Genomic DNA, 23,677 nt, shown 5'->3' on the forward strand with positions numbered 1-23,677 from the left:
GTAGCAATTTACACTGTGGCTCATCACTTCTCTTTTAGGAGGTGGACTGTTGTAACTTTTCAGTAAATATCCTTTTGTAAAAGCTAATTGATATTAATTAAACTGAGAGTGGGTGCTAGTCAATGGTATTGATACCCTTCACTCCTCCCTCAATAAACAAGACTTTGGGAGTCCTTATTCCCAACTTCCACTAGCACTGGCAAATCAGGTGACTATATCTCCCCCTCAGGGTTCTAGGGGTGCCTCTGAGGAGCCAGGCAAGGGAAATCTTTCTAATGTGGTTGTTACCAAACATTCATCCCACCAAATTCACTTCTGAATGCAGCTTCTCTCTTGCTCCAGGACAAAGCCTCCAAACTACTGTGTTGATCTACTGTTGTAAGTTCAAAAAAAAATCTACTCCTTCCTACACTTCCAGTTTTCTCCCACCTTACTCACCTCAATGTACTCTGTGATCCAGTCAGGAAACATTTATTAAGCAATTATGTGCACTATGTGCCAAGTGCCGTGTAAAAAAAATGTCAGTCCTTAGAGTTGCACTGTTGTGCCAGGAGGATTGGCTGTCAGCAAACTCTGGGCTTGCTCTTTAAAGGCTCATAACATTGCAGTCATCTCCAATACTTTTTCAACTAAGGATAGGAAATAATAGATACAACAGATAGAATACCAGCCACATATACTCATGGCCATGTATCTGCCTGAGTAGGAGCAGGAGAGGAGGTAGCTGGCTTACCTCTCACTCCTCACCCAGAGGTTTACAGTATTCCTAAGTCTCAATCACTTCCAGGAAAGAGGCCACTTTGGTGAGATGATGTCTTTTTATTTGAACTCCATTCTGATTCAGCAGCCAACCAAGAAGCCTTTTCTTCATCAGTGCAGTAAGCAGACAGGGAACAGTTGCAGGGTGTCTGCTACATGTTCTGAAATGTCATCTTGAACTTCCAGAAATAGACCCTACTCATGTTTCCAGGACTGGGCCCTCACCACCACCTACACTCCATGTCTGGGAAATTTTATTCAATCCCACTGACTCTCTAGTTTTACATTACACTGGCAATTAACACTGGTCACATGATTTACTAAATCAGAGCAGTAAAACTGTCATCAACTATGCAATCTTGTCCTCTTATAGAATGTTTTACCCAATTATTTTCCCCTCCAACCACCAACCTCTTCTCAGCCTGTAGATTATGGGAAAGATTAAGGGAAATGCGTTGTCTAGAACCTGCCAGGATTACCTCCACAAACAGAAAAGTGGGAAAAAACACGGGGATGGGGTTGCTCTCCCAACCCAATTTTCCCAGCTGCTTACGTTTCACGGCAGCTACAGGCATAGGCTCCCTCTGTCTCTAACTGATCACCACAATTCTCCAGCATTTGTCCTCACTCTGTCTTTTCTGCTCCCACCTCAGTTGGCAGGGGCTCAGTGGTGGTGGCGGTAGCAGCAGCAGCCTACAGTGGCTACCTTCCCCAGACCCTCTTCTCCCACTCTGCTTCTTTTCCTCAGCCACATGGAAAGCACGAATAGCTGACAAGGAGTGTCTTTTAAGGGAAAAGGAAGAGAAAATGAAACCTCGGAAGCTATACACCTGTATACAGTTCCTTTCATTTCTAGGTGTTTCACTAATGCCATTTAACCTTGTTAGCCTTTTGGGAGGGGCTTGTATAGTTGGGTTAGCAGGGGTGAAATGCTGAAGACACATATATTAAATCTCTTTAATGTGGCCAGTCACTGTACTGGAGGGAAACAATATTAATAATACAATCCTAATAATCCAAAGATAAAACCCAGAGCATGAATCACGTGGTCACTGGGGAAGGTAGAAGGGAAGTCTACATGTTCTGTTCTGCCCATTCCCAATTAACAGAGGGGCAGTTCTGTGGTGCCTCGGATAGAGTGCAGGCCTGGAGTCAAAAAGACTTATCTTCCTGGGTTCAAATTAGGCTTCAGATGCTTACCAGCTGTGTGACCCTGAGTAAGTCACCTGTTTGCCTCAGTTTTCTCATCTGTAAAATGAGCTGGAGAAGGAAATGGCAAACCATTCCAGGGCCTTTGCCAAGAAAACCCCAAATGGGGTCATGAAGACTTGTGACTGAAGATTGAAAATGACTGAACAACAACGTCGGGGGGAGGCACTGGAATTAAGAGGTATTAGGAAAGGCTTTCTGTAGAACATGGGATTCTAACTGGCACTAGAAGGAAGGCAGGGAAGCTAGGAGGCAGAAATGAGCAGGGAGAACATTCCATTCATGGATGACAGACTGTAAAAATGCCCAGAGTTGAGAGATGGAGTGGTGAGTGTAAGAAGACTTGAAAAGAAGAGGAAGCAAGTTAGGAAGGGTTTTGATTGCCAGACAGAGGAGTTTATACTTAATCCTGGTGGTGATAGGGAACCACTGGAATTTATTGAGTATGATAGTGACATAGTCTGGTGTGCTTTGGAAGATTCCTTTGACAGCTGAGTGGAAGATGCACTAGAATGGAGAGATACTTGTGGCAGTCAGACCAACCAGCAGGCTATTGCAGTTGTCCAGGCACGAGGAGATGAGGGACTGAACTAGGGTGGCAGTAGTGTCGAAGGAGAGAAGGCAGCATATGGGAGAGATGTTACAAAAGTAAAATCAACTGACCTTGACAACAGATTGGCTATGGGGGAGGAGGTTGCAAGCCTGGGTAACTGAGAGGATGATGGTACCCAAGAGAGTAATAGGAAAGTTTGGAAAGGTGGAGGGTTTAGGGAAAAACATAACAAATTAGGTTTGGACATGTTGAGTTAAAGATGTCTATAGGACGTCTAGTTTAAGATGTTTAATAAATAGAACACTGGAGATCAGAACAGTCAGGACTGGATAATCTCCTTGATTTGAGAATCATCAGCAGATGATAATTAAACCCACAGGAGCTAATGAGAACACCAAGTGAAATAGAGGAAGAAGGCCCAGGACAAAGCCCTGTGGGACACCAAGTGTTAGTGGATGTGACCTAGGTGAAGACCAAGCAAAGGATCCTGGGAAGGTACGATCAGATACAATGAGACTAGCTTCCTTACTGTTCCTCTCCAAGCTGAGCATTTTCACTAGCCATTCCCTGTGCCTAGAATTCTCTCCCTCATCTCTATCCTCCTGGCTTTCTTCAAGTCTCAGCCCAAATCCTACTTTCTACAAGAAGCTTTTCCTAATTCCCCTATTAATGCTAGGGAATTCCTTCCCTCTGTTGATTATACCTCATTTATCATGTCTATACCTTGTTTTTACATAGCTGCTTACATTTTGTCTCTCCCCATTAGATTGTGAGCTTATTGAGATCAGGGACTGGGGTTTTTGTTTCATTTTATCTTTCTTTGCTTCCCCAGTGCTTAGCACCATGTCTGTCATGTTACTTAATAAAAGCTTATTGATTTAACTTAACTAAACATCTAGAGTGTGGGAAAAGCTTCAGGCAGAGCTCTAACCTTGTTACCCATATAGATGAGAAGCCTTATCAACAATGACTCCTGGACAATAACTTTAGTCAGAGAAACCAGTTTATCAGCCATCATAGAATTTGTTGGAGGACAAGCCTTATGATTGTAGGATATGCAGAAAAATATTTTTGAAGGACTAGCTTCTCTTCTATCACCCCAGATAACACACACTGGGGAAAGGGCCATATGGCCATAATGAGTGTGGGAAAATGCTGTGGACCCACTATACACAAGAAGCCTCAGAAGTGAAAACCCTTATATGAGTCCTGATTGTGGTGAAATGTTCACCACCACCTCAGTCCTCATTGTCCATTAGAGAATCCAGATTGGAGAGTGTAGAAATGCTTTCTGTTCTCTCATTTGGCTCAACATTTAAGGAACCACAGTGGAGGGCTACAGTTGCCACTTTTGCTGATAGGGCTTCTGGGAACATAGCTCAGAGAGCACAGAGTTGTATCCACACTGATAAGCTTTTTTTCTTATTCCTTGTGTTGGGGGAAAGCTTTGGTCAGAACTCCAACTTAGTCATCCCCTGTCAAATCCACACTAGAGAGAAGCTTTTTGTGTGTAAGAAATATGGGTGGGGTGTCAACCTTCCAATCTCTACAAGGACTGGTTGGAGGCAGCCTTCAGGCTCTGCTAAAGGAGGGAAATCTTCAGCAGCATATAGCTCCTATTCATTTTCAAACTCTAGTCAGGATCCATCTCTAGGAAATTTCTTTCCCATCTAGAATCACCACCTAGGTACAACCCTGCTTACTCTCTCCGTAGTCTTCTCTTGTTTGTTTGTTGTCTCCTCTCAGTAGCGACGAATGGAATCAACAATCAATTTGGGTCACGAATGAGATGTAGTATGGTTTCGTTGGCCCCATGTGCCATTAGCTTTTTGCACTGTCTTATAGTTTATTTTCCATATTCTTGTTTTTTCATGCTGCTTCTAATATTTCTTTACCACTTACCATGTACTAGGTGTTATCTCATTGTCTCCCTTTCCTCTTCAAGAATCTGTATCATAGTAGGGATACAGATTTAGGCTGTTTGTGAAATACGGGTTTGGGTCTGCCTCAAGAATTGGCAGCATTTGACTGATTTTAGCAGTATAAGCTCTTTGCAATAAAGCCTTTCTATCACAGCATCATTACTATGGGTAAGCCACATCCTTTCTCTGGGCCTCAGTTTCCTTGTCTCTAAAATGAGAGAGCTACACTAATTAATAAGATCCCTTCCAGCTCTGTGGACCCTATGATCCTATTTAGATTGTACTTGTTTTAAGAGTATACTATCAGCACCCTCATTAAGTCCATGATGTCAAAGCCAAGGTGTAGGTGTACTGTTCAAAAGTCTGAATATCCTGAATATTAGGATGCGATAGAAGCACCTAGATCACTCTAATGCTGAGAAGACTTGGGGACAATGTCTTCCCGGAAGACACCAGAGGATTAGCCTGGCCACTCTGTCATAAACTGGTAGGGGGGAGGAGAAGAATGCAGTGTTGGCTTAGATCGTGAAGGTGTTTTTTCAGGGAAACAGAGAGTTGAACCGTAGGACTGCGGTGTTAAAGGGCTTAAGGGAAGTTGTGGCACCTGCTAGAAGATGAACAGGAACTGAATTCAGTATTATTGCAGGACCTTCTGAACTTAGAGTAGTTACTTTCTAATTTGCATGTTATCTAAATAATAGGAGGTAATTAGAGAAGGAATCTAACTTTTTATGTGCCTGAAAAACATTGACCTGTTTCTATGTGACATCTGAAATAGGCACTTTTTTGTTTGAGGAGTGGTGTGGGGGTACGAGTGAATGGAAGTTCTTCTGTCTCTAAGATTCTACTAGTTTGACATTTCACTGTCATCTTTACTGTTCTCATCTTTTCTTTCCTGCCTACCCTTTTTATAAAATTTCTCTTGACTAGGCATAAGTGTAATTACCACCTGAGCACTGGTACAGCCATTCCCTCGCAGGAAGCTGCTACACATTACGTAGTCACCTGTACTCATTTTTGACTCCTCCTTGGTTTAACATATGTGATCTGCACATCCACTGGAAGACCCATATTAAGTGAAAAGGCTTGTGTGCCCTGATTGTGGTGACATTTTCACCACAGGTAACTGTCATTATCCATTGTGATGTCACTTACATCTGCCCTCTCCTTATTTAATATTCCTACTGACCTGGAGTATTGTAATTGCCTCCTACATAGTATCCTCCCTCTCTCATTGTCTTCCTAATTTTCCTACTGCACTATTATGACATCCCTCATATGCTCAAAATCTTCAATGCCTCCCCAATGCATAAGGAAAAGGACCAAATATGGCATTCAATCATACTTCTCTCTACCTTTCCAGTCATCTCACACTACTCATAACATATTTTGTGTTCCACCCAAAGTAGAGTACTTGCTTTCCCTCATTTCCTCTCTCTTGAAACCTTTTTTTCCCCCTCACATAGTACCTTATATCTGGAATGCCCTTCTTCTCCCATCTCTTGTCTGTTGACTTCTAGCCCATTCTTCAAAGCCCAGCTCCTCCATAAAGCCCCACCTGATCTCTCCTGGGTAGAAGTGATTTATTCTCTCCCCTGATTTCATAGTACTTTTTATTGTAGTGCACTGTGTTCCTATATATATGTGTATGTGAGTGTATGTATGTATATGTCTATGTGTGTATGCATATATACATATATATGTCAAATCTACTCTCCTGTATTATAAAGTACTTGAAGATAGTTGGAAAAATTACTTAGGATACTTAATACCATGTATCTTCCCCCATACACTGCACATTTTAAGCACTTAATAGATTTTTGAACAAAAAGGGGCTTTTTTTCTTGGATCCATTATGACATTTAAAGTCATGCTACAGGTATGAGGAAAGGTGATGCAAAAATCTAAGGAGCCAATTGTCAAGCTCTAGATGATGTTTTTGCATCTGAAAAACCACAAAATTCATCTCTAGAAGGTAGGACCATGAGAAGGCCAGCTGCCCTGGAAAAAAAACGGAGATAAATCAGGGTGATCTCTGTTGAAGTCCTAAATCAAGCCTGGAGCCTTAAGCTTCTGGTCTGCTTTCCTGCTGGCTACTTCCCAGTTAGTTTAGTTGTCTAGGAGACAGTGAGACAGTTCTGTGATGGGGTCAGTACAGGGATGCATTTAAGGAGCAGCTGTTCACAGAGTTACTCACATAAGCACAATCTACAATCTGTCTTCAAAACTGTAAGTTCCCTGAGAAGTGAGGGATCATAGCCTCCCCTTTCCTCAGTGCTAGGCACATAGTAGGCACTTAACATTTGATAAATTGAATAAAGCTTCCAATTTCATATCTCCTAAAGTACCCAAGGCTCATTTTCTAATGAGAATATAAGTAGTTTTGATCTCAAGACCCAATAATGTGAGAAAAAGACTGTCTTAAAATGTTCCCATTTAGTTACCACCAGCTACTAGCTTACAAACCTTTCATTTAAGTCTTATTCCTTATCTGTTTCAGTGGCTATAAAGTATTCAGGGAACTGTACTACTTGTCCTATTAACTAGAACTAATAGTCCAATTTACCTCACAGGAAACTGTGCTGATTCAGAGAGGATAATGCTTTAGCGAGTCATCAGGATTTTAAGGAGACCAAAATCCTAAGACCTATTCTGGAATTGAGTTGTATTTTTAGGGTGGTTGGTCTCAGAACCAGCCTGGCCTTTTGAGAGAAATGAGGCCAGACTTCTTAAGACCCCTCCAACTTGGTAGTAGGGACAAGGTACTTTCTATAACATTATATAATACCCTTGGGGGCATTTTAAGCAGAGTCAGAAACTAGAATACCTATGTGTGGTTCTGTTTCCAGACCTGAGTACAATATACTATTATTTCCAATCTTGGTCAATAAATCACTAAAAAAACAACTTTTTTTTTCTTTTTTTACCCACAGAGCTCTTTGTCCCTTGGGGCTGGGCAAGCCTAGAACTTGGTGTGATCCAGGAAGATGGAGTGGTCTAGAAACAGACAGGATCAGGCCTTCCTGGTACATATTTTGGTCCTCTCCTTGCCATTTCTCACCTTTAACTACAATTCCTGTTTTCCCTCTATGTTGCTGAAGCCAACTTTTCATTACTCTCTAATTCTGGTCTTGACATTTAGAAGAGCTTTCACTTTTCCTACTCTGAAGGACAGGTTTTTGGTCTCCCTGCCTCCCCCAGTCTTCCATGCCTGATTCCATCTCTTGTCTCCGTCTCCTCCATTTCCACTTGAATAGTTCCCTAAATATCCCCCCAGGAATGGTGACTACTATCCTTACATACCTTGTAAACTTTTTGGAAGAGTAGGAGGTAAGAGGTGAGGAATAGGAGGGGACTACAATGGAAGGCCTAAAGGAAAGTGGAGAGAAAGCACTGCATGGGAACTGTGGCAGCAAGATGGATAAAATATGCATCACCTAGTCTTTGCACATAGCTGGCCACAGAGTCTGCTTCTTGACTCCACTTTACAAGCCTGGTATAACCCAACTTGTTTGTTCCTGAAGCCCCATAAATTTCTCTTCTCTATCTTACTCTACCACATTTAATAGTTTGTTCAGATATTTGCTATTCTCATTTCTTTTCCTAATCTTTTAGCACTAAACTGCTATTATAATACTCTGGCATTTTTGGTTTTTGATGCTAGGTCATCAGGAAAGATTTTGCTTTTTAGAGAATAGGTAAAAAAACCTTTCTGTAAGAAGTAGGGACCACTAGAGCCTAGGGGTTAGAGTTAGAACTGCTTGTCTCAGATGAAGGGTAAATGCCCTAAGGAGAACAGGTGGGAGTTCTTTGTTTCTATTGGCAACCTAGCTTGCTGGTAAGGCCTGGATGATGCCTTCCTCGGTAGGAAGATTAAGAATAGCCCTTCTGTCTCTTTTCAGAAGCAGCTTTCCCCAGGTCAGACTGTGGTCAGTGCATAAAACTACCTCTTTTGGAAGTAAAAGGGTCTATGTTGCCACCCCCATCTCAAGCCCATATTGTCTTGGATAACTGGGCAATAATCCAGCCTCCTTGATCAAGGCTTTTTGTTCTCAATGAAGCAATCCCACTAGCACCCAGTCCCTATGGTTCCCCACGGTACTCTATGCCTCCCTTCCTCCTCCTGCTGACACAAGCAAAATGGCAGCACAGCTCTATGTCCTCTCATTTCATTTTCACACAAATGAACCTGCCAAATAAAGTCTTCTAGATAAGAGAATCGAAATAGAGAGGGGAGAAAAGGATGTGGAAATTGGGCCTTATTTTTTATATCTTCTGCCCAAAACTTCTTGAAGCTCCTGTAAGCTAATGATTTGGATTCTCTCAAGTTCTTAGGCCTATCTCCCTTCCTTCAGCAATGGTTCTCCCACTTTCATTGCTGGTTCATTTAAGCATAATATAGATTTTTCTTTGGCAGCACAAACATTTCCCTCAACCCCTCCCACCCCCACCTTCCCTGCTGCTGCCCATTTCTTCCTAGGTCTTTTTAGGATTTGCTTCCCATGTGGGTTTCATGATGCTGAATCAAGTTGGAACCAGATCTGAAGCCTTTCCCACACTGCAGGCATTTATATGGTTTCTCCCCTGTGTGGGTACCCTGATGGGTGATGAGGTTGGAGCTTCGGTTAAAGGCCTTCTCACAGTATGTGCATTTATAGGGTTTGTCTGGACTGTGGATCTGTTGGTGCTGGAGGAGGTTGGAAGACCTGTTGAAACTCCTTCCACAGTCTGGGCATTTGTATGGTTTCTCTAATGTATGACTTCTTTGATGGGTTAGGAGGTTGGAGCTCTGGCTGAAATTGTCCCCACATTCAGGACATCTATAAGGTTTTTCCCCAGTATGAGTTTTCCGGTGGCGACTCAAGCTGGTGCTGTGCTGGAAGCTCTTTCCACATTCTAGACAACAGAAAACCCGATTGGAAGCATGGGTGCGCTGGTGATGGACCAGATTAGAGGGCCTGGCAAAGCTCTGGCCACAGTCTCCACAGGTATAAGGCTTCTCACCAGTGTGAGTACGATGGTGTTCCACAAGATCTGAGCTCTGCTGGAACCCTTTGCCACACTCAGGACATGTATAAGGCTTTTCACCAGTGTGGGTTCTTTGGTGTCGGATAAGACCAGAGCTCTGGCTAAAGCTTTTCCCACACACAGGGCAGTGATAGGGCTTCTCCCCTGTGTGAACTCTAAGGTGAGTGTTGAGATTGGTAGCATCATTGAAGGATTTTCCACACTCTGGGCAGATGTGAGACCTTTCCCCACTGTGATCTTTCTGATGGGTGGACAGACTGGTGTAGTCTCCAAAGCTGTCCCCACACTGAGGACATTGATATAGTCTCCTTCCAGTGTGGGTTTGTTGGTGGGTCAGAAGGTTGGACTTCAGGCAAAAACTTTTCCCACAGTCAGCACAATGATAGGGAGTTCCCTGGGGAAAGGATGCTTGTGGAAAGGGGCTGAGGAGAAAAGGTTTCAGCTGTTTTTCCCAAGAAGTGGTTTGGTTCCATCTCTTCTCCAAAATAGCCCTATCAGTCTGATCTAAGAGAACCCCTTGAGGTTCCCCAGCTTCAGGACTTTGGGAGCAGACTTTGGCTAACCCAATTGAAGGCAACATGTAAGATTCCTCATTCCCAGGATAAACCCCAGAGAATATCCAATCAGATCCCTTTTCTGGAAGTCCTTCTCCCATTGGAATTTTCTCTTCTTTCTTGTCTTTAGTTCCTATAGAAAGAGACAAAACAATCTGGGCCTATTCCCTCCTTGGGCCCAATGGGAAGTAGACAGAACCACATACATATAAAATGAGATATCTGTAAGGTGCTTAGAGTGCATGGCACATAGTAGGCACTTAATAAATCTTTGTTCTCTTATCCCTCCCCCTATATATGAAAAATAACTAGCTATTAATAATCTAGTCAGCTTTCCCTAATATTAATCCTGTGCTTCAGAGGGTGGTCTGTGCACTGGCTTGGAATACACCCTGCTCACTCCTTCCTCTATCCTGAAAAGAGGCTTAAGCTAGAGCCAGGAAACTGGAATTCTGTCCTGGCTTTGCTACTTGCTGGCCATGGTGCCTTATCTGGACCTCCATTTCCTTCTCAGTAAAATGAGATGGTTGGACTCTATCTTGAAGGTCCTGTAAGGTGCTGATATTCCACAAAACACTGCTAATTGTTCCTTCTGTTTAGAATCCTCTCCTCTGTTCACCCTATTGATCTTTCAAGGCCCAACTCATTGTGACTTTAAAGCAAGCCTTCAGAGGTCATCTAGTCCAATTCTCTCATGTTACAGGTGAGGAATATGAGGCTGAGAAGGGTTAACTGACTTGCCCAGCATGACACTAGTAGTAAATAGAAAAGGTCACATTCAAACTTGAGTTCTCTGACTCCCAATGCAGGGTTCTTTCCATTGACTAGTAAGTTTCACTTCTTCCACAAAAGGCCTTCCCACTTGAGGCTAGAGTGAACTTTTTCTCCTCTGTGGCACAGTGTTTGTTGCCCAAACTTCTTTTTAAGGATTTAAAATTTTGCTGTTCTGTTAAGCTCCTTAATGGCAGTGATTGTGGGTGACAGCCATTAGAATGTTGTTTTTGGAGTTAGTTAGACCAGGGTTCAAGTTCTATTTCTGACACTTAGCTGTGTCACCCTGGGCAAATTACTTAAGGGTTCTCAGTCTCAGTTATCTCATATAAAACGGGGATAATAAAACCTACCTCAGATTTTGTGAGGCTCAAATGAGATTTTATCTATAATTTACCCACCAATTTCATTATATGCTTACAATGAGGTCCAACAGTTCTACATACAAAGTATTCATTCAATAATGAATTTGCTGAAGGAATAAAAAGCCATGTATTGTTTATTCTTCTTTTTTGCTAGGCAATGGGTTTAAGTGACTTGCCCAGGGTCACACAGCTAGTTAAGTGTTATGTGTCTGAAGCCGGATTTGAACTCAGGTTCTCCTGACTCCAAGGTCGGTGCTCTATCCACTTTGCCACCTAGCTGCCCCCATATATTGTTTATTCTGAGCAAATGAAGACTTGTAGGTGAGATGGGAAGTTAAAGGTCATCAGAGCTGAGGAATCTCTGAGGAGGCAGAGGTTGTGGCACAGGATGAGGGGTAGGAATACCCAAAGGGAATATGATGTAGGCTCTCGGAGCATCACCTGAGTGGAAACTCCTGTCCACATCCCTCTTTTCACGATTCCATGGCTTTGCTCCCTGTTCTATTCAGAAAATCAGGTCCAGTCTGGTCATTGGAAACCTGTCGGAAGAAAATAGGTAACTTCTGCAGTCCAAATCTCTTAACCTGGCGTGGAGGGATCTCCTTGCCCCTTCCCTTTTCTCACGGTTTTCTCTGATTACTGCTTCTATCAGTCTAGAGCATTTAACTCTTTGTCCATTTGCATACTTAAATTTCTAGACCTCTCTCCTGTTGCTGTTCATAGTAAAAGTAGAAACTAGCTTAGGGAAGGGGAAGGCAAAGAAGAAAGTGGGAGTGTCAAAGTACTTTGTATTCTTTCAGTGCTCCTAAGTTGATTTGAAGGCAAAGGGACAATGGATTAGGAACCAGAGTGACTGGGATTGCTTTGGGTAGGGAGGGGTTGGGGCATCTTTAAATAATTAAAGACTAAGAAGTCATAAAACCTGTCCCAGTATCAACTGAAGGCTCCATTACTACCATTCTTTGTCTTTCAGTTTTATCAAAATGACATCAGCAGAAAACAAAACCAAGAAGTCACCCTCAGGGAGAGCCTTCCTCTGACAAAATCTAAGTCCTTCCTTCCACTTCAGACTCACTATCTTTAGGGAGATTACTCAGTTTACATGTGGACCTACAATAAGGAGAAATACTCTTTTGGGGATAAACTAATCTGAGTTAATTCATGGTCCAACAGTTCACCCAGCCCTGCTTTGTGCCCCAGCCCAAAGAGCTAATCCTTATCCCAAAGTTACATTAGGCTTGCCGACTTCCCTTTCCTACATTGTTCCAACATGCCAGAGGCGGTTCCTTAATAAACAGTAAACTTGTGAACTACATCTTGGTGTAGGTAGCTACTCAGCACTTAATACATTACACGATGGGTTTTGGTTTCTTTTGTTTTATTTCAGGAGGGTGGTGGTGTTGGTGGTGAAGGGGAAAGAGTCAGTGAATGACAAAGCACATAGATATCCCCCACCCCCAATCTGTTCCAGAAAAGAAGCTTCCATCAGTTTTCTTTTATATCAGTAGTGGAAATAGTAGTAGTCGTAACAGTGATAATACTGCATTTAGAGAGTACTTTCCTCAGACAGCCCATTTATTAATGAATAAAACACATTTATGTAGGGATCTAAAGTTTAGAAAGTGCTTTACATACAGTATTTTGTTTGATCCTCACAAGAAGTTAGTGAGGTAAGTGCTACAGATATTATTATTATCCCCATTTACAGATAAGGAAACTGAGGGAGTGTGTGTGTGTGTGTGGGGGGTGACTGCTTTGTATACAGCGGCTAGGAGAAGGTTAAGTGTTGAAGGCAAGATTCCAGACCCAGGGCTCATTCCACCTCACTATCATGAGAAAGGCTTCACATCCCAGATATGCCAGCAAATCACCATGTGACCTCTCAGGGGCCTCAGTTTCCCCAAAAGTTAAATAGGAAGAGGGGCTGGAGACTGATCTCAGGAATATGAACGATCGTTTGGAAGGTGCTCTTCTTTTAATTCTCAGCTACAGACATATACAGCGGTGCTCAGTATTACTCACAGGGCAGGAATGAAGATTTAATGTCCCGCTTCAGGCTCAGTCAACTCTGCCGAACCAGTCATGCCTTTTCCCATTTGAGCATGCGCAGGCCCGCCCCCAGGCAGTGCACCGACAAACATACCGTAGGGCAACCAGATCCGTCGGAACTCCAAGCGCTCCTTTCCTAAAATTTGTTGAGGGCGAGTTCCCTCCAGAACCCCGGGCCTCAGCCTCCAGGATGTGGAGATTTCCTTTCTTCCTCCCCTCTCGCGATAGGTTTCATTGTCGAGGCCAGGTGCGAGTGGTCCGGAACAATCAGAGCGAGTAACCGGAAGCCCATTGTATGGTCGTTCCCCCATGTAGAAGCATTTCCTGCCACTCTAGGGTGATGGAGGTTGCCTTCGCTCTATGGTATCCTGTCTTGCTTTACCTTTCCAGTGACAACTGAAGCTGCAGGAATGGATGGTTCTGGGGTATTTCTGAAATATCTGGATGGGAGGAGATTCTGGAGCTGGTTGAAGGCAGAGGAATCCATATAAAAGCACTTAACATTTCTTTATGGAGGGGAGAGAGATTGAGTCTCCCTATGTCACCCACACTGGAAATGCAGGACCCACTCACGGGCTCAGAAGCTTTGACCTGCCCTTTCTCACCTAGGTTTTCTTGTCCCTCCTTGGCCAGCCTGGTGGTTCCTCACTTCCAGGGGCTCGCTCAGAACTCCCAAGCTCAAGCAATCCAACAGCCTCAGCCTCCCCAGTGATAGTGAATACTGGCATGCACCACCATGTCAGCTCTCCCTTCCTTCCTCCGTTCCTCCTCCCTTCCTCTCTTCCTTCCTCCCTCCCTTCCTTCCTCTCCCTCCTCCAAAGAATCCACCAAGAGATGGGATTTCATATGCTAGATCTGTAGATTTTCCCATTTTTAATATTTCTGAGCAGTAATTTATATCATCCCCTGATTTAAATTCAAAATAAAATCAGTGCAGCAGCCACCTGGGGCTGTATGATATTGGCAAGAGGGAAGTAGTATAATCATTTTCAAACAGTGCCCTCTGGTGGCAAATGTAAATAATTCCGCTTTTTAGGAGCCTGTACCATACATATTACATATTACATAAATCCTCAAAAATCAATAACATTTCCATGTAATAAGAACAAAACACAAGAAACAGCATCTATACAAGTGTTTTGTATACTTTGAAAGGTTAGTCCCCAGATATTTTATGCATTTTGTAATTATTTAGAATGGGATTTCCCTTTTAGCTAGTCACTAAAGGAGAGTGCCACTTGGTGGGTAGCTCAGATATTACGCTCCTTTGTTGGGTAATTAATATTACACAATGCTTTTTCTGTAAGTTTAAGGATGGCCATCTGTTTTGGACTGTTGCTATTACTGGTTTCCCACAAACTGGCCCTTGTACTCCATAAGTGTTGTGGGAAACTGCAGTTATATGTGTGTGTGTGTGTGTGTGTGTGTGTGTGTGTGAATGTGTGTATACCCACATATATACACACATACATACACATATATACACACACATATATGCATATATATCAAATGTCTTATAATTGCTTTGGAGATTTGAAAGTGAATCTGCTTATTAATTTTGATATCAGAAATCTCTCATATCCAAAAATGGCTCTGTAATTGTATCAATTGGGACATTCCAACAATGCAGATAGTAGCTAATATATGACTGCCCAACCTGTATGATTCTTGTCCATGTCCTCTCATAAATTCACCATGGTAAAGAATTCTATTCAATGTGCTAGAGGCCTTCCTTAATGTCTCCTGACATCAAGAGGATGCCAATGGAGAATTCATATTATATACCTGTCATCCCTTGCTATTGCCATGTGACCAGCCCATATTCTTTAGGTAGCTAGGTGTCATAGTAGAATAGAGTGCAGAGTCAGAAAGGCCCAAGTTTAAATCCTCCCCCAAATACTTGTTGTGTAGCCCTGGCCAAGTCATTTAACCTCTCTCAGCCTCAATTTGGGGATAATAATAGCACCTACTTTACAGGGTTGTTGTAGATCAAATTTTATATTTATCTACACATATGCATATATCTATATATAGAATGTATTATGTAAAGCATTATGTATTATGTATATGCACATGTAAAGCACTTCACAAATCATAAAGTACTTTATAAATGTTGTTTATTATTATTTTCTTTCTATTATTAACTTTCATGATAATATCTTTTTATTCCTCTTCTAGAAAGTTTCACACTGGTTACATGCTGTATCACATCAAACATTTATGTCTCAATTGCATTCTTTTTTTGAAATAAATTTTTATTGATGTTTTCTGTTTCTCATATCACCATAGTATTTTATTTATCTCTTCCCTTTCTCTGAGAGCTATCCCACATGACAGATAGTTTTTTTAAAAAGAAAAAAAGTCAGCATAACTGATTGATACATTAAAATGTATCAACACATGCAATGTATTGATACATTATAGTTACTATTTTTTGCTACCCTTACTTTACTCTGTCAATTCATATACAGCTTTCCATGCATTTCTATATTCATCACACATATAATTTCTTACAGCGGAGGAGTATTCCATTATATTCATATACCACAATTTTTTTTAGCCATTCCTGTTTCTGATTCTTAACTGTCACAAAAAGTCCTGCTATACATAATTTGGACTAGAGGGGATCTTTTTCTTATTAATGGCTTCCATGGGTATATCTCTGGTTCAAAGGGTGTGGACACTTTATTTACATAATTCCAAATTGTTTTCCAAAACAGTTCTAATACTTCACAGCTACACCAACAATATATTAGTATGCCGATCTTCCTACAACCCCTCCAACATTGACTTGTTGGCATTTTCTGTTATTTTTGCCAGTTTGCAGGATGCGAGGTGAAACCTCGGGGTTTTAATTTGTGTTTCTCTTATTATTAGTGATTTGGAGCATCTTCTCATGTGATTGTGAATACTTTTGAGAACTGTTTTTTTCCATATCCTTTGACTATTTGTCTACTGGAGAATGGCTACTAATTGTGTGTGTGTGTGTGTGTGTATGTGTGTGTATTACTTGTTTATATATCTTGGATACCAAATCCTTATTAGAGAAATTTGATACAAAGATTTTTTCCCCATTCAACCACTTTCCTTCTCACCGCAGAAGAATTAATTGTTGTTTGTGAAGAAGTTTTTCATTTTGAAATAAAGAAAATTATCTATTTTATCTTTTGCAATTGCCTCTATCTCTTATTTGGTTAAAAATACATCTCTTACCCATAGCTTAGAAAGGTATATGATCTGTTTCTCTTCTAATTTTTTTTAATAGTATGATCTTTAATATTAAGGTCATCTATCCATTCAGAATGTATTGTTGTGTGTAGTATGAAGTGTTGGTCTAAGCCTAATTTCTGCAAGACTGCTTTCCAGTTTTCCCAACAGTTTTTAAAAAAAACTAAATAAGGAGTTGTCCCCCTAGGTAACTAGTGTTTTCTACTTTGTCAAAAACAGGGATATTGAATTCTATTGTTTCTAAATCTTCCTTGTCTAGTCTGTTCCACAATATCTCTATTCTTTAGCCAACACCAGATAGTTTTGATAACTGCTGTGCTGTAAGGCAATTTACGGTCTGGAAGTGCCATTCTTTCTTTGTCCTTACTGCCTTTCATCATTTCCCTTGATATTCTAGATGTTTTGTTTTTCCAAATGAATTTTGTTGTTATTTTATCAAGTTCTGTTAAATATCATTTTGGCAATGTGATTGGTATAGCATTAAAAGTGTAACTTAATTTTGTTAGTATTGTTATTTTTATTACATTGACACAACCTAGCCATGAGCACTGAATATTCCTCCAAATATTTAGGTTGTTCTTTGTTTCTTTAAGGAATGCTTTGTAATCGAAACTATACAAGACTTTTATGTACTTTGGGAAGTTAGTCCCCACATATTTTATGCATTTTGTAATTATTTAGAATGAGGTTTCCCTTTCTATTGTTGCTTCTAGTGTTTTGTTCTTATTATATAGAAATGTTATTGATTTTTGAGGATTTATTTTGTAGTCAGCAACTTTGCTGAAGCTATAACTGTCTCAATTCTGATTCCCTTAGTTTTCATGGCCTCCTTCAAGACTCAGCTCAAATCCCACCTTCTCTGGTTTGTGTAGAAAAGGCTTGCACACCCGGGGAACATCCTGGCAGAGGACCTAGAAGATCTATTAACTGTCATCATTTTAAAAATCCATGCCAGAATATATCTAGCCCATTCAAATTATTCTTTACTTAGATCAAGGGCTTCCTTTTTAGTGTTTTTGTTTTATTTTTAATAAATATCCTCCTCTTCTTCAGAGGCCTTTTGGCCCTTTTCAGCTGCTAATGCCTTCTCCTCTGAGCTTGCCTTCTATCTTCTCTGTATTTATCTTGTATGTGTCTAGCAATTTGAATGTTGCCTCTCCCATGAGAATGTGAACTTTTTTTTTTAGGCAACTGGGGTTAAGGGATTTGCCCAGGGTCACACATCTAGTAAGTGTCAAGTGTTTGGTCTGAGGCCAGATTTGAACTGAGGTCCTCCTGACTTCAGGGCCAGTGCTCTGTCCACTTTGCCTCCTAGCTGCCCCAAGAATGTGAACTTCTTGAGGACAAGTTTTTGCCTTTCTTTGTATCCCCAATGCTTAGCACAGTGCCTGGCATTTAGTAAGTACTTATTACATGCTGTTGAATGTCTGATTGCATAACTAGATCCATCTGAAATATTGAGCCTCAGGTTAACAAAAACACCAGAGGGTTTGAGCTTCCAGGGATTTGTAGACTGGGAACTGTAAGCAAAGTGGTTGGTCCACTAGCAAGGTGTTTTATGGATGCGCTTCAACCCTTGCCAAGTTGAGATATGTTAGTTGGTGATGAAACTGAGTTCAGTCCAGCCCCCTAGGGACCAAATCATGATAGTAGTAATATGATGGCACTGGCATCTCAGAAACAGAAGAGATCTTAAGCCTTGGGAAACTCGAGGCAGTAGAGAGCCTGAACCAAAGCTGACTCATACCCATCAGAGATCCCTCAGGATACCAAAGGTACTAGAAGTGTGGAGTTTTTAGGGAATCTAGGATCAGTTGTGTTCTTTTCTTAATGCCTTCCCCAGTGCCTTATATTTCCCCTAAAGGGCCTGCAAGCATGTCTGTGAATCACAGTTCTTGGATGGCCCCCAGTCTATTGATACTTTGTAAGGGTCCAGACTTCCCATAGTGGGGTGAGCCTGGGGGTAATATACACTCTCAACACACAACTGTATAAAGTTCCTTTAGGTTCATGCCTGTTTTGCTGCTTGAAAGAGTCTTCCCCAAACCCAGGAAACAAAAAGGAAAAAGAAAAAAAGGGGAGGAGGGAAGAAAGTTTCCTCCCCTAAAGAGAAAGAACTAAAAGGAGTTAATCAACTCCTTCCTATGGACCTGCAGTCTGTAGGTATCCTAGAAGAGCTCCCAAGACGCAACCAACATCATCATCATAGCTAACATTTCTACGGCACCTACTATGTGCCAGGCCCTGTGCTATGCACTTTACAGATATCATCTCATTTGATCCTTACAACAACCCTGGGAGGTAGGTGCTATTATTAGCCCCATTTTACAGATAAGGAAACTGAGGCAAATGGAAGTTAAGTGACTTGCCCAAAGTTATGGATAGTGTCTGAGGCTAAATTTGAATTCAAGTCTTCCTGATTCCAGGACCTATACTTTCTCCCCTGCTACTCCTAGCAGCCTCCTAGCTCCTCTGTAAGTGCAGAGCTTAGGGTAATGGGACATAGGGATACATTGATTGACTTGAGTTGTGGATCAACTGGGGATGAATCCATTGGCTTAGCTCTTCGTAGGTCAGATCCACCATTTTGTGCTGGGACTATGAAAAAAGAGTGGAGAGTCTTCCGGACTTCAGGTCTACTACTCTATCCATAGCTGCCTCTTTATTAAGCAACTATTATGTGTAACAACATACTATATATGTATCCAGTTATTAAGCAACTACTATGTAACAAATACATAGTAGTTGCTTAATAACTATTTATTAAACTGAAAAAAAAGAAAGAAAAACGGAGACATAGGTGCAGAATTATTCTTTTTTTGTGGAGATCCTGAGAGAGCTGAGTACAAACTGGAGAACTCCAGTACTGCTGAATGGATCTGCATCCTGAAGAGTTTGGGAGAGGAACACTGTCCGGCAATGCAGCTTCCACCATAGGGAACCTCTAACAGCAGCTTTGGAGCAGAAACATAATGTGGCTGCATTTGCTCACTCACAAGGCCCAGAGCGTCAGGTGTAGTACCAGACCCAAGCCACATAGAGACAGTGGTAGAATGTCTTAAGGCCAGAAAGAACAAGCACAGAGAGGGCATCATGTGCCTGAGCTGTGAGAACTCCTGCATCCTAACTTTGGGAGGAATGTTAAAATGCTTGGACTGAAGATTTTCACATGGCTCTGAATTTTGGAGCATCAGCAAAGGACTAAGCCATGATTTGAAGCAAAAAACTTAGACTTTGTCCTTCACTATTACTGTGAGTTATTTGTTTGATGCAAGTCAGACGGAAAATGGGGTTGCCACCTTAACAACCCCAGTTTGTTCCCTTCTGGGGAGACAGAAAGAAGCTAAGGAAGAAAACTTAGGGACTGTTTAGTGCAAGCCCCTGATAAGCGTTAATAGATGAGATATAGGTCCTTGACTTACAGCAGTTTGAAGGTAAAGCATTGGTATTTCCTTATATATAAGAAGGAATGGTACTCCCTCACATGGGCTTTGAAGTGTCTATTAATTTTTCCTCAACTCTATGGGTTCATGGGGTCAGAGGCCAAACTAATCAGTCCTTGGCCTTGGATCTGTAAAAGGACATTCCTATCTGCCTATGTTCATGATAGGAAGGGAGAGAGACCTTTCTTTCTACCTAAGTCGAGGATGACAGAGGGGAGCTTTATTTTTTTAAATAATATCTTTTATCATTCTCCCCCAATTACATGTTAAAACAATTTTTAACATTTGTCTTTTTAAGTTCTGAGCTCCAAATTCTATCCCTCCTTCTCTCCCTCCCCTCCTTACCCACTTTCCCTGAGATGGTAAACAATCTGATATAAGTTATATATGTGCAATTGTGTAAAACGTTTCCATATTAGTCATTTGGTACAGTAAGACTTGAACAAAAAAAGAAAGAAAATGAAAAATAGAGTGCTTCAGTTTGTATTCAGACAATATCAGTTCTTTCTCATGTTTTATCATGAGTCCTTAGGGATTGTCTTGGATCATTGTATTGCTAAGAATAGCTAAGTCATTCACAGTTCGTCATACAATATTGCTGTTACTGTGTACAATGTTCTCCTGGGTCTGCTCACTTCACTTTGCATCGGTTCATGTAAGTCTTTCCAGGTTTTTCTGAAATCATCCTGATTGCCATTTCTTATAACACAATAATATACTACTACTTGTTCAGCCATTCCCCAATTGATGGGCATCCTCTCGATTTCTAATTCTTAGCCACCACAAGAAGAGCTTCTGTAAATACTTTTTTATGGGTAGGTCTTTTTCCTTTTTTTTGTGATGAGAGAGGAACTTTAAATGGGTATTTAATTTATGACTTTTATTAAACAACTGAGGCATGCAGAGGCCTGATCAGTCTTTGGAATTCAAGGACAACAATTAACAAAAAGCCACTGGGGCTTTGGAAAAAAAAAGAATATCAAGACGGATATCCCTCATTCATGAGGAGCTCTTAAGCTAATGAGGCACATGACATACAAACAAGGAAAGGCTGAATGATTATTTTGAAGGTATGTGGGGATTCACATATGTATTGTGCTAGATGGTCTCTGAGGTACCTTCTAACTCTGAGATTCTGTAGTAACCTCCACACCATAAGGAGGACTCAAAGGATTATGTTAACAAACAGGACAGGGATTTTTAAATGGTAGATAAGAGAAATGAGCATGGTGTCAAGAAGTCCAAATGGGGAAAATGGAGATGGAGGCAGGAGGGACAGTCCCTCTGAGAAAGGGTCAGTCAACTTTTGTCCACCCAGAGTGTGGGGAGGAAGGTGGCTCCTCAAGAGGCATAGCGATAGGAAGTTAGAAGTGTGTGTGACCCATGGGACAGTGCTTGTGCCCTGTGGCAGCTTGCTTGGCAATTCTAAGAGGTAGTGTTTGGTGACAGCTTCTCCTAGGGAGGGAGTGTGCCATCCCTATATTGGCATTCTAGGGCAAAGCACTGCTAGTTCCAGACTAGTTATGCCTCTGCTGAGAACCAAACCTCTGTCTTTTGCCGAAGTCCCTGAAGGAGGCACTTTAATCTAACAGAGGGGCTTTGCTCAGGGACCATTATGTACCAGATTCATTTACTTAATCCATTCCTGGGGTTCTGCTGCTGGGACAAATAATTCCTTTTTTGTTATATTTCCCTTACTTATATATCCCACTGGCTTTTCTTAGTCACAGGAAAGCTGCCCAGGTCCTACATCTTGTATAGTAAACTTTTAGTTCCAGATACATCAGCTTGATTTTTACCCCTATGTAAAGAATTATTGGTTGGAATTTTGAAGCCAATAAAACAGTTCAGGTTAGAGGTAGAGGAGGACCAGAATTAGGAGAATAGTGATGAAGTCTTGGGAGGCCACACCTTGGAAAACCTCACTCCAACCTGAAAAAGTTGTTTCTATCTTTGTGGGATAGAAATTGGGGAGTGAATAGAATGTTTCACTCTGATACACTTATCTATTGCTTTGATTTTTTTTTTACCATATTTTCTTATTTTTCTTAATAGTATTTTATTTTTTCCAATTATATGTAAAAATAGTTTTCAACATTCATTTTTATAAGATTTTGAGTTCCAAAATTTTTTCTCCTTCCCTCCTCCCCACAATGGCACACAACTTGATATAGGCTATATATGTACAATCATATTAAACGTATTTCCACATTAATCACATTGTGAAAGAAGGATCAGAACAAAAGGGAAAAATCACGAGAAAAAAAAAAGAGAAAATAGTATGCTTCGATCTGCATTCAGACTCCATAGTTCTTTCTCTAGATGTGGATAGCATTTTCCATCTTAAATCTTTTGGAATTGTCTTAGATCATTGTATTGGTGAGAAGAGCTAAGTCTATCAGAGTTGGTCATTGCACAGTGTTGCTGTTACTATGTACACTGTTCTCCTGGTTCTGCTCACTTCACTCAGCATCAGTTCATGTCTTTCCAGATTTTTCAGAAATATGCCTGCTCCTTATTTCTTATAGAACATTAGTTTTACTATACGTTCACATAATCTAATTAAGTTGATCAACTAAGAAGAAAAGTTATTAGTTGGCCTCTGCTTAGACAGATGTAACCTCAGCTAGAATAATTGCAAAGTTCTCTCGCTTCTAAGTATTTAGAAACAATAACAATGATAAACCCCAATACATGAGTATTCCTCTTGGACCAATGATATTTCCACTCTTGGAGGTAGAAACAACTCCATGAGAAAGTCTAGGGCAGCTAGATGGCACAGTGGATAGAGCAGTGGCCCTGAACTTAGGAGGACCTGAGTTCAAATCCGGCCTCGGACACATAACACTCACTAGCTGTGTGATCCTGGGCAAGTCACTTAACCCCACCGCCTAGCAAAAACCAAAAAAAAAAAAAAAGCCTAGCACTCTCCCTGGTAAGGATTCCTTCTGTGAAGGAGGGTAGAAAGTTTGGAAAGGGGTAAACAGCCAAGCTCAGTGACCAGGCCCCAGAGGTCTAGTATAAAGAATTACCAAAACTAGGAAGGAAGAAAGAGTAGAAAGAAGGAAAGGAGAAGGAAGAAAGAAAGAGAGGGAGAAAAGGAGCAAAGGAGGAAAAGGAAGGAAGAAAAGTTTCAGTTACAAGCCTCCTAACATGTTAAACCCTAAAGGGTTAAAGGGGGAGGGCAGAGGTTCTTATGGGAGGGATTCATATCTATTGCTCTTCATCTGTTTCTAAGTAGAGTCTAGAGACCTTTCTGGAGTATGATTGCAGTATTGTATCCTTCCTCTCCTCCCCCCTACAGTTTAGGTTGGGAAGAATTGCAAAAAGAAGTTTTCCTTTCACTGGACCTGATATCAATTCTCAGAGACTATCAGAGTCAGAGCAGGGAGCTGGTGTCTGATACTAGAAATCTTTGAGGGGTTACCATAGCACCATAATACAGCCATCAGTTTGGTAACACACATATTCTTCTCTCATTTTAGAGAGGAGCAGAGCCAGGGACTGGCAAATGTACCAGAAGGTTTAGGGCGAGGAAAACGCGTTTGTCTTAAATCTTCTGCAGAGAGTCCCACAGAAGGTTCTTGTGGCTCTTTTGGGCTGTGTTTCCCCCCAATAATCAGTAGAACTCAGGGGCTCTCAGCTAGGAGAGCGGCGTGTGTGTGTGTGTGTGTGTGTGTGTGTGTGTGTGTGTGTGTGATGAACAGTCTCAGAGCCTCTCCTGGGACTTGGGGGAGCAGCAGGTGGCTGAGGGGTAAAAAGCTAGTTAACACTCCATATCCTGAAACACATACTG

At 41.4% G+C, this 23,677-nt stretch overlaps 2 protein-coding genes across 4 annotated transcripts in view; both read right to left on the reverse strand.

The window, feature by feature from the left end:
• ZSCAN10 (zinc finger and SCAN domain containing 10) overlaps window positions 1–23,677 on the reverse strand; it is a 128,926-nt gene that overhangs the window by 48,633 nt on the left and 56,616 nt on the right. The gene's annotated exons all lie outside the window — the stretch shown is intronic.
• LOC110214654 (uncharacterized) lies at window positions 1,703–18,193 on the reverse strand. Its single transcript, XM_020995680.2, has 3 exons — window positions 13,184–18,193; window positions 11,603–11,700; window positions 1,703–10,158 (listed from the first exon to the last, which is right to left on the reverse strand). The coding sequence occupies exon 3, from the start codon at window positions 10,124–10,126 to the stop codon at window positions 8,930–8,932; it is 1,197 nt and encodes a 398-aa protein (XP_020851339.1). The 5' UTR covers window positions 10,127–10,158; window positions 11,603–11,700; window positions 13,184–18,193; the 3' UTR covers window positions 1,703–8,929.

Source organism: Phascolarctos cinereus, unplaced genomic scaffold (genome assembly GCF_003287225.1).
Source record: "Phascolarctos cinereus isolate Bilbo 61053 unplaced genomic scaffold, phaCin_HiC Scaffold_4;HRSCAF=312, whole genome shotgun sequence".
Lineage (NCBI taxonomy): Eukaryota > Metazoa > Chordata > Mammalia > Diprotodontia > Phascolarctidae > Phascolarctos > Phascolarctos cinereus.

Excerpts from the sequence above, each read along its gene's own strand:
- LOC110214654 (XM_020995680.2), bottom strand. The coding sequence starts at position 10,126 with ATGGGAGAAGGACTTCCAGAAAAGGGATCTGATTGGATATTCTCTGGG.